This window comes from Myxocyprinus asiaticus, chromosome 45 (genome assembly GCF_019703515.2).
Source record: "Myxocyprinus asiaticus isolate MX2 ecotype Aquarium Trade chromosome 45, UBuf_Myxa_2, whole genome shotgun sequence".
NCBI lineage: Eukaryota > Metazoa > Chordata > Actinopteri > Cypriniformes > Catostomidae > Myxocyprinus > Myxocyprinus asiaticus.
The window spans coordinates 27,742,350-27,753,165 of record NC_059388.1 but is presented as its reverse complement, the minus strand read 5'-3'; the positions used below and the strand labels follow the sequence as shown (position 1 = coordinate 27,753,165).

Here is a 10,816-nt window from a genome sequence, read left to right as displayed (position 1 = left end):
AGCCCATCCGCCTCAAGGTTCGATGTGTTGTGCATTCTGAGATGCTATTCTGCTCACTACAATTATACAGAGTGGTTATCCGAGTTACCATAGCCTTTCTGTCTGCTCAAACCAGTTTGACCAATCTCCGTTGACCTCTCTCATCAACAAGGCGTTTCTGTCTGCAGATCTGCCGCTTACTGGATGTTTTTAGTTTTTGGCACCGTTCTGAGTAAACTCTAGAGTCTGTTGTGTGTGAAAATCCCAGGAGATCAGCAGTTACAGAAATATTTAAACCAGCCCATCTGGCACCAACAATCATGCCACGGTCCAAATTACTGAGATCACATTTTTTCCCCATTCTGATGGTTGATGTGAACATTAACTGAAGCTCATGACCCGTATCTGCATGATTTCATGCATTGCACTGCTGCCACATGATTGGCTGATTAGATAATCACATGAATAAGTAGGTGTACAGGTGTTCCTGATAAAGTGCTCAGTTAGTGCAAATCAAAAAAAAAAACAAAAAAAAAAAACATTTTTTTTAAAAGATGTCTTGAAGTTTATGGTCACATTACTCAAATTTATTTTAAAAACAACCAAATGGAAATTAGTAGCTAATTGTTTCATGTGCACGGGGAGGCCTCAGGTGATGAACGTTATGTTTCTTTGGCGTGATTTTGGTCCTTAAAGGAATAGTTCATCCAAAAAAGAAAATTCTCATCATTCGCTCACCCTTATCCCATCTCAAACTCGTATGACTTTCTTCTGCGGAACACAAATGAAGATTTTTAGAAGAATATCTCAGATCTGTAGGTCCATACAATGCAAGTTAATTGTGACTGGACCTTTCAAGCTCCAAAAAGCATTTTAAGGCATCATAAAAGTAATCCATACGACTCCAGTGGTTAAATCTATGTCTTCACAAGCTATATGATAGGTGTGGGTGAGAAACAGATCAATATTTAAGTTCTATTTGTACTATAAATCTCCACTTTCACTTTCACATTCTGAAAGTGGAACTAGAGATACTTATTAAAAAGGGATTTAAATATTCATCTGTTTCTCACCCAAAGTAATTGCATCGATTCAGGAGACATATATTTTACCACTGGAGTCGTAAGGATTACTTTTATGCTGCATTTATGTGACTTTCAAAGGTCTGGCCACCATTCACTTGCATTGAAATGACCTACAGAGCTAAAATATTCTCCTAAAATCCTCGTTTGTGTTCAGCAGGAGAAAGAAAGTCATACACATCTGGGATGGCATGAGGGTGAGTAAATGGTTTTTGGGTGATCTGTCCCTTTAAATGTTTGTAGGGAAATATTAGTGCTGGAACTGGAATTCATTTCCCCTCACATCCCAAATGGGCAGGTAAACTGCTGAAATAATGTGATTAGCGCTTTCACAAAACCAAACAACAGCGCCTCCCCAACTGTTACTACACTCCGGTGTCAGTGTACTCTATGCGCACCTGGGGAACCGCGTAACGAGGCGCAGCATCTGCTGACGTCCGGGCATTACGCGCGGTCCGAGCATTCCCGTGTAGGTGCGTTTTCTCATCATCATCACCGCGACATTAAAAGCGGAAGCCTCCCGGAAGATAAGAACATCCCTCCGCCAATATTCTGGAATCGGCTCGTTGTGTAAACTTCCTATACAAACAGCCTGGGGTGTGACAGACAGGGGTGCCATTGCTCTCCGGTGACAACTGGACTGTTTTTACACCATCCTGCTAAATAAGGAAGCAGGGCTGTCAGACATATGACCACCGTCCCGATTTGGGCGCTGCCAGAGTGCCCATCGCATCCCATGATCTCGAACAAGCCGTCCAATAAGGCTCAGCATGCGACCCCCATTTCACATGTGGAGTGACAGCAGCGTCCCATCATCAGTTCAGCGGTGTTTGCGGCACGGGGCAGTTCTTCTGGTCGCTTGCAACTTTCTCTCTCTCTCTCTCCCTCTCTTTCTTTCTCCCCCCTCCCCTGATATGATGTCATGTAAGGATGAGGGTGCTTGCTAAAGTGAGATAGGGATTTTGGCGAGTGGCATTCTCCACGACCCGAAGCTTAGGAGCTACAAAACATGGTCACCACCTTCTCCACCACCACCACAAGTTGTGTCGCGCTCTCCCCCCGTTCTTCTGCTCCTTTCAGCTCGGGCCACCGACCCGAGGTCCTGACCTGCCTCGCTAAAATAAGCCTGCAACACCATGCCGAAGGAAGAAAAACAAGAAGAGTGGTATTTTTAGTGCCATTAATTTTGACCACGTGCCCCGAAGGTAAACCGGATGGCCATTGCGCAAAGGTTCCTCATCAGTATGTCCTGCGAGGCCAACGCGCAACACTGGCCAAGGACTGCTATTCTGCTCTTGGGATTGCTCATACTTGGGATCGTGTCCTCCAACCCGCTTCCAAGAATGACTAACAGTACAACTTTATTGGAGAAGCGATGGGAGAGCCTCTTCTCCCGCTCCATGCTGGGAATTTCTGGAGAGAAACCAGAGTCGAACTGGGAGAATGACTATTTGCTGGGCATCAAAAGAGTGCGGAGGTTGTACTGCAATGTAGGCATCGGGTTTCATCTTCAGGTCCTCCCTGACGGCAGGATAAACGGGGTTCATGTTGAGAACCAGTACAGTGAGTGCATCCATCCATCCATCCATCCATCCATCCAAAAATGACATGCAGTAATTAACGGCACATAATCTGAGCGGAGCGCTCCATTACAGCGAGCTTTATTCTTTATATGTAACACTTGTGTGCTCGCAGAGTCAAGTGTCTTTAAGGCAAAGACAAATCTATTAAAAAACACAGTATCCCTTAGTGCTAAATAACTGTCCTGGGCTTAAACATGTCATGAATTCTGGGACGGATATAGAAGCCAACTTATTTTTACACCGGCTCCTTCTGCGGCCCAGAAACGTTTAGAACATGCACGCCTGAAAGTGTGAGTGATGTTCATCATATGGTTGATGCGAATGAATAATAATGTTGTGCGCATCCACCTGCAGAGGTTCCACCCACCGCATGCCTTTTGTTCTGACGCTCGCTTTTTTGGAGCACTCAGGAGCCGCTTGATTTTGTGTAACGTGGTTTTTCTGTTTGATTAGGTCTCATTGAGATTTCCACTGTGGCCAGAGGAGAGGTTAGCCTGTACGGTGTGAAAAGCAAGCTGTTTGTCGCAATGAATAGCAGAGGAAGGTTGTACGGCACGGTAGGTGTGCGCAACTGTTTCCTTTCATTCCTGCCTCCTCTTAAGTCAGTGGCTGTGCATCCCTGAAGTCCAACATTGATTGTGTGTAAAACAGCTCTTGTTTCTCAAAATTGGTGGTCCTTTATTCATTTAAAAGCAATTAATGATCCATGCATTTTGCACGTGAGGCCGCTGCGCGACTAATAACAATGGCACTGCCGCACGTGCAGAGAGAGCATGGAAGTGCGCTGCATTTAATTATTCATACGTTATAATGATAATGCTCTCTGGTTTGTTGAACCAAGACATTTGCCACAGCTGTAATGCTATTGCAAATTATTATTAAATGCATTACTGGGTGCATTAGATTCCAGGCACAGTGCCAAAGACCAGCGGCTCAATTGCGAGCACGGGCAAAGGATTATTCGAATAACTCACATTAAGCCTATTAAACAAACGTCTCGGTCTGTTCCAGTATGCTAGGTCATCGATAATATTGGTAGTTTTATTTATCAGAAATAGTCGCATGTGCATTGGCACACAGTCACAGGTAATGTATAGTTGCTTACTTCAGAGCATCTATAATGTAGGCAAAAGTAATTCATAATCATGATTTAACTTATTTTTCAGTTTTTGTCACTCTTTTTATTTGTGCATTGTTTTTTAGTATTTCTCATTACTTATTGGTAATGTAACTATAAGTAATGAGAAATACAAAAAAAAACAATGTGTGCCTGGTTTGAACCCGATTGTATTTACACATAATTTATCAGTACTATTAGAAATTATTAGTAGTTTCATAATTAGCAGTATGCATAATTATTCACTGTATTATGTAGAAATTAACATGGACCTCTGTAATGTAAAATGTTACCCAAGGTATTAAAGGTATAGTATATAACTAATAAAGTTAGACATAGGAGTCTTGGCAGAAGTTTTAGGATAGGTGTGATAAGCGCAGTGCTACATTTATTGGTCCCTCGAGGCCTGTGGGCGGATGACAGCTCTATCCAAAAACTGCAGCGAGTTACAACATAATCTCCTGGAGAAGAACTGATAAAGTAGAAATACTTCAGAGCAAATAAAAATTAAGGACAGTCTAAAAGAAATCATAAATTAGATTTAATAAACCTGCTGAGAGATTATTAGGCCTTCAAGTTTTATAAGTCAGTGGTTTTGATGGTCAAGTGGAATTTGACAGATTTTTCCAAATTGGAAAGCAAAATGGGAAAGCACTAATTGCTGCATTGCATTGACTTTCCAGTGAATGCTGGTATTTACATATCCTCTCTGGTCCTCCTTTCAGGCTACCTTTAAAGATGAATGCAAGTTCAAGGAGACCCTTCTGCCAAATAACTACAATGCCTACGAGTCCTCTGTTTACAAGGGATTCTATGTCGCTCTCAGCAAACAAGGCCGAGTGAAGAGAGGCAACAAGGCCACCACGGCTATGACGGTCACCCACTTCCTCCCTCGAATATGAGCAGACTCTCGCAATAAGTCTTCATTTGCACTGGTCTCCCGAGAGATTTAAAAAATGACATATGGACATACAAGGAACTGCAAGAATGTCACCAAAGTAGTACTTATTCTTTTTTATATGTATATTTGGGCAGGTTAGCTTTTTATTAGAATCTCGGAATATGCTATCCATTGCTGCTTACGTATTTTATATATTATTCATTTTGGATGTGGAGGCTCACATAGCCTTTCTTTCTGTAGTCAGGTGCTTGCCAAGTATGAAACAGACTCTGGGGTGAATGACGGAAGTCCTTGGCTTTTTACCGTGAAATTACAGTTTTATTACCTCAAAGAGCTACCTATATGATTTCAAAGGGTGCATGAATGCTTGTTTATTTTTAGTTCTGAGCCGAGACAAGCATAATGAGACCTTGTTTTTTATGTTATTTTTTTTTATTTTTTATCTTTTAACTGTTTTTTTTTTTTATTTTTTTTTCTGTTTTCTCATGCTGTGGGATTTTGTGAGCACTTGATCTCTCTTGCATTCCCAAACGCCGCCCCTTTAACATGCATGCTCGGAACGCCCCAGGGCGTCAGAAATAGGGCTGATATGTTAGCCAGGGCCCCTCAGGGACTCTCCCACGAGGGCCCCGGGGAGGGGGGAGGGGGAGGGGTGTGCATCTCTGCTTTATTTTACTTTTCTCTAATTAGAGAATGCCGTGTCTCACTTTGAGCTCGTACGAGAGTGACTCATGGACACTAATCCAAAGGCTGCACTGTCATCTCTGTAGCTCAGCATCTTCTGTTGTCTATGAAGCGGATTGGAAATGAGGTGAAACATTATCTTTTCACCCTATACGAGCTTAGAGGCTGTAGGTTTTATTTGTTGACTAGACTTTCTTATGTTTTTGCAATTGAAATGAATCTTTTTGTAAAGAAAATAGAAAAAAAAAAAAAAACACTCAAAAAAAAGAAACGCAAGATAACTACAGGGGAACTGATGCAAGTGCACACTAAAAATGATTCTGCCCACAAACTTAGACATGGCTGGTTAAAATTTACTATTGCTTATCAAAAGGAGCGCTTGAAAAAGCTTTAAGCATCGCTGTGAATGAGAAAGTCTTCTAAACCAATGAAAATACTGTAAATACTGACTGTGCACTGATAAAGTCCAGTAGGCCGGAGCTTTATCGCTTGTTTCTAAAGGCAAAATGTGTTTCAGATTGCACTTTGCCATCAGCGATGGTATCTGATTCAAGGGAATACGTGCAGTATATTTGTTTATTTTTGCTTCTGGTGAAAGTGTGAGTGTGTGTGCACCTGTCCATGTGGATGTTTGTGTGTGAGTCCTGGTAGAGGGGGCAGTGTGTTGAGTGTCAGGGCTCTTTCCTGTTGCTGCAGAGGCACTGCAGTGGCACTCGGCTTTGCAGGCTGTGCAGCTGCTCTATGCAAATGTAATTACAGGGCAGATGCCGTGTGGCATCCAAACTGAGGGACAGTCACTGTTTTTTATGATTTCAGTCTGTGTGCCTTTGTTTGCATCAATCTCTGTCACCAAATGTTGCCCCACCCTGGAGAGACTTTTTCTTTAAAGGGAACTGGAAAGGAATGACGCTATTTTAGAAAGACTTATGGGACAACATAGCCTGGTTGTTTGTTCAATCCGTTTGAAGTATGTGGGTCCTAGGGGGTGGAATACCTGAGCAGAGGCCACGGGGTGGCATCTAAAAAAAAGCCGCAGTGCACAGAAACCTTGAAATTCCAGTAGAAGCACAGGGGTTCTTTCCGGTTTTCCATCCAACTTTAGTCCATGGTCGTAGCCATGCAAAGAGTTCAAGGAATAGTTCACTTAAAAATGAAAATTATATAATTATTTATTCACTCTCATGTCGTTCCAAACATGTTTACTGTTATTTTTCTGTGAAATCCAACAAGAGGATTTTTGAAGAATCTTCATACAGCACGTGACCAAGTCTGTCAAGCTCCCAAAATACAAAAACACCCTAAAAGTACCATAAAACTAGGCCATATGAATTGTGCAAAAACTTGTGAAAGCCATCCGATAGCTCTTTATTCACTGAAAATCTTCCCCTCTGCTGCAGGCCTCAAATCTCATTTGAACTGTTGCGTTTTTCAGCGTAGTCTTATGACAACTCGCAATGATTCAAACATCGATGACGAAATAAACGGTATTGTATGGCTTGTCTCGTGTGAAAAGATATTACTTTTTGAATCCGTTTCCATCTAGTATTATGATCACTAGTGATCCAATCACACGTGGTCAGGTGAGACACATCGCTGTTTACACCTGGTTACTTAAATGCGTCTCCAGTGACCACTTGGGTTCAGATTTGGAGGGGAGGGTCTCTGTTTCATGACAACATACATCAATTACTATGTCAGTGTGTTACTGCATGATATATAAAGTGCAACAAAGTCAGAAAAGACTAAGAAAGCATGGAAAAAATGATGTGCTGTTTCTCCCAGATGCGGTTGAAATGTAATATAAGCACAAACGCAACATGTCAAGCCGAATTATCCATTATTTTAGTGGATTACCTCTATTAAAGGAGCTTTAGGTGTACATGCTTGTCATCTGTGTTGATATCAGACACACTAAAGAAGATCTGTGAAGCTCCTGTGATGTGTATGTATCCGCTTTTTAAAATTTCTAAAATTTTCAGATCGGACAGTTATTTCCTTTTAAAGCTGCTCGTAAACTCTTGTTTTAGGGCAGCGGTTGATTGACAGGTGAGGGGTGGCGCTTCACTGCTGCTGGGACGCATACAGGATGGATTAGCATGTACTAGGGTTGGGCGATATATCGAATATTAACGAAATAATGAAATAATCGAGATAATTTTGCTGACTATGTAAAATTGACCAATATCGTGAATATCACGATGATTTTAACATGCTTTCATTTGGCCATTAAGTTTCATAAAGAGCGCATCAGTAGACTCAATTCACGATCCTTCAGGGCTGCACAATTAATCAAAATAACATAAAAACGCTACAAGATATTATACAAATCTTCAAATGTGGTACTGTATAACCGAAGAGGAGATTACAGCATTTCAGGAAATGCAGAACATTGTAAACTGTCAAATACTTTCTGTGTCGAAATAAAAGCCCCAGGTGGAGGTAAAGTAAACAGGGCAGAAATCTTTTACTTTTGTATAATGCAAATCTAATAATCAGAATAATAATTATATTATAATAATCATCCTGACGTGTCCCACAGTAATAATTTAGTATTATGCAATGTTCAACTGGGGTTTTAAAAATAAGTCATTGAAGTAGCTTTGCACAGTAAAAATTTTGAAGGTAAATAATGCTTTTTATTAAGCTACTATGTATCATTGTATATGAAATATAAATATAAAGTGCATATCAGTGACAATTATTGAATTTCATTCTCTCTTGTGTTTGTTTTTTAATGAAAAACTAATTATTATATTTTAATTTAATGTCTTTAAAATATTGAATCTACTTGGCTGCAGTGGCTGTTTGGATGAAACGAGGGTTCCTCTGATTAAAAAAAAAAAAACCAAACAAACAAACAAAAAAGCAAAAAAACACTTTTGAGCCATTTTAGAGCAAATACATAATTATAAAGATACTGTATATATCTAATATAGTAAATTAACTGAAAAATATAGAGATATAAGTTTTTAAGACATAACACCCAGCCCTAGCGTGTACCCTTCAAATGTGATGTGGACACATGCGAGTTTCTGTGATCCGATCACAAAACGTTTTAGACCCCGTTTAGACCTGTATTTAGGGCTGACCACATGTGATCGGATCACCCGAAACGCATCTTAATACTAGGTGGAAATGGGGTCTTAGACCAACCAACCAGTCAACAACCCAAATTTCAAACTGATACAATACAGGCATCAAATTTGAGCTAGCCTCCTATCCAATGCTTTATTGTAAGAAGGGAAGCATCTGTGAACAAATTCGGTTACTCATTCGATATTTATTTATGTAATACAAATAACTGAGGTATGCAAATAACCTGTTATATGCTTCCCTCGTCTCGTTCCAAACTCTGATGTTTTCTTTCTTCCATTGTACAGTGGGAAATTATTTTCCTATTAAAATCATGGTTTATGGCTTTATGGTTAGGTTTAAGTTTGTTAAATTCAGGAAATTTGAGTTTTGTTTGTTTTTCTCTATGAAAATAAAAGTCCTACGTTTTGTGCCAACTCAAATGATTTCGCTATCTCGTACTATTAGGATTTTTGTAGATTGTAGCCATTTTTTGTCCTTTTCGGAGCTTGACAGCTGTTGTCACTATGAACTGTTGTATGAAAAAGAGCTGCATGAAGGTTCTCCAAAAAAAATAAAACATTTGTCTTCCACAGAAAAACGAACAGCATACATGTTTGGAACGACATGAGGATGAATAAATAATGATAGAGATTTCATGTTTGTTTGAACTATTGTTTTAACCGAGGGGCAAAATGGTCTGGTCTGCATGCCATCCTGGATCTTGTTGCGTTTTCTTGTTATTCTCCAAATAAATTTTAGTGGAAGTCCAAGGCAGGTTTATAGTCTTTATTGTTATTGACTGCAGTTGTTGGTCTGGATTTTGTGCTCTCTCCTGCTCAGTTTTGCTTTTTCTGTGCAGTGTGCTAACAATTTTCTCAGTTTATCTTTTTTAACTTTGAGGGTCACCATGAATCCATAATCTTCTCACTTGATTGCTTCTATGTGTTGGGCTGGCTCTTTCCTTTATGAGTGAATATATCAGGATGGAATGACTTGATACTTTAAGGAGAAAAAGGTGAAATTATTTCTGGCCTCTGCCAAGCTGTTTGTTCTTTGGTCTTGATATGTGAAGAAATATTTCAGCATTTAGTAATTGCTTTTCCATTAGCAAATTTCTCATCAATAATCCTTTGGAGTTTTACTATAGTGCCATCAAGGGTAATATACAACTGATGTGCCTCAGAATTCATTGCACTGTGAGTACCAATGAGACTTAAACTCTCAGTAGGTATTTACCACCAACAATCACAGCTTTTCATAAATGAGTCTGTTTTAAGTAAGTAATTTAATTAGGAACCAAGAGTGATGGGTATAGTCCAAACCATTTGCAATAATATTTATTTAGATGAAGGGTGAGGAGAAGTGGAAAATCGAGTACATCTATTGATTTGGCAGATTTTTTTATCTAAAGCAACTTAATGTAGAGTCAAATGAGCTGAATCAGATGTTTCTTTACTGTTTGTGACAACATGATCCTTGTCTGTGAAGAATGAGTGATGTGCGTGAACATTCGGGAATCGGAGCCATCTCAAATGCTGATGGATGTCTTTTGGATTTATAACAACAGCTGTAAAAATGTTTATTGGGCATAGAATATAGACACCAGTTTCCTGGTAGAAGCTGGACCCTCAAGTTTATGAGAAAAACGTATGTGCGCATGCATGACTGCAGGCTTCAAGTATTGGAATCTTTGGAGCTATGATTGGCTTTTGAACGGCTTCCTTTTTTAGGAGTGTGGCATTAATCATTTAGTCACTTCTGGTCTATTTTTATTTCACTACCAAACTACGTACTTTTGGTTAAAACACAATTAAAAAGGAAATGACAGTGATATCCAACTTCAAATAGACTCATGCATTGAACCAGAACCACAGAGCACCTGATAACAACAAAAAAATTACTGATAAAAAAATAACAAATAGTTCTGATTTATTTATTAATACTCTGTTCATATCCTAAATATTTTCCTGAAGAATCATTTAATAATTAGCTGCAGTTGTTACTCTGCATGCCAGTAATGTTTGCGCAATCCAAGATTTTGTGGGTTGTGTGCTTTTCTCTCTGTTTGAAAGTTCTGCACTCTCTCTGAACACATGACTCACCCCCTGCCTTAGTTATGATTTCTTGCAATGATTTTGTGACAGTAGGAAACAAAAACAATCACTGATGCTATGTATGAAAACATATATTTGTTTTTTTATTTTTCTACGTATGTGCTGTGCACAGCAGTTTAATCATATTCCTGTTGTTAATAAAACATTGTCCTTTTTCTTTTCTTTTTTGTTTTTTTCTTTTATTTCACGTGTCTGTGTATTTGTTTCTCATTTTTTTGTTATGCTGAAAGTAGCAAGTATAGTGAGCAGTCTTGGTTGGACTCAAAGTGTGCCCAGAGCTG

The 10,816-nt window shown here is 39.5% G+C and overlaps 1 protein-coding gene across 1 annotated transcript; it reads left to right on the top strand.

Annotated features, from left to right (window-relative positions):
* The first annotated feature begins 2,275 nt into the window (after positions 1–2,275).
* On the top strand, positions 2,276–5,151 carry LOC127435132 (fibroblast growth factor 6-like). Its single transcript, XM_051688345.1, has 3 exons — positions 2,276–2,624; positions 3,098–3,201; positions 4,487–5,151. Exons 1-3 carry the CDS (start codon positions 2,276–2,278, stop codon positions 4,661–4,663), a joined length of 630 nt encoding a protein of 209 aa, XP_051544305.1. The 3' UTR covers positions 4,664–5,151.
* The last annotated feature ends 5,665 nt before the right edge of the window (positions 5,152–10,816 follow it).

What these genes read in the sequence shown, in the direction of transcription:
- LOC127435132 (XM_051688345.1), top strand. Translation starts at nt 2,276, where the DNA reads ATGGCCATTGCGCAAAGGTTCCTCATCAGTATGTCCTGCGAGGCCAAC. An exon ending in TCATGTTGAGAACCAGTACA is followed by an intron (nt 2,625 to 3,097) that starts GTGAGTGCATCC and finishes CTGTTTGATTAG; the next exon opens with GTCTCATTGAGATTTCCACT. An exon ending in GAGGAAGGTTGTACGGCACG is followed by an intron (nt 3,202 to 4,486) that starts GTAGGTGTGCGC and finishes TCCTCCTTTCAG; the next exon opens with GCTACCTTTAAAGATGAATG.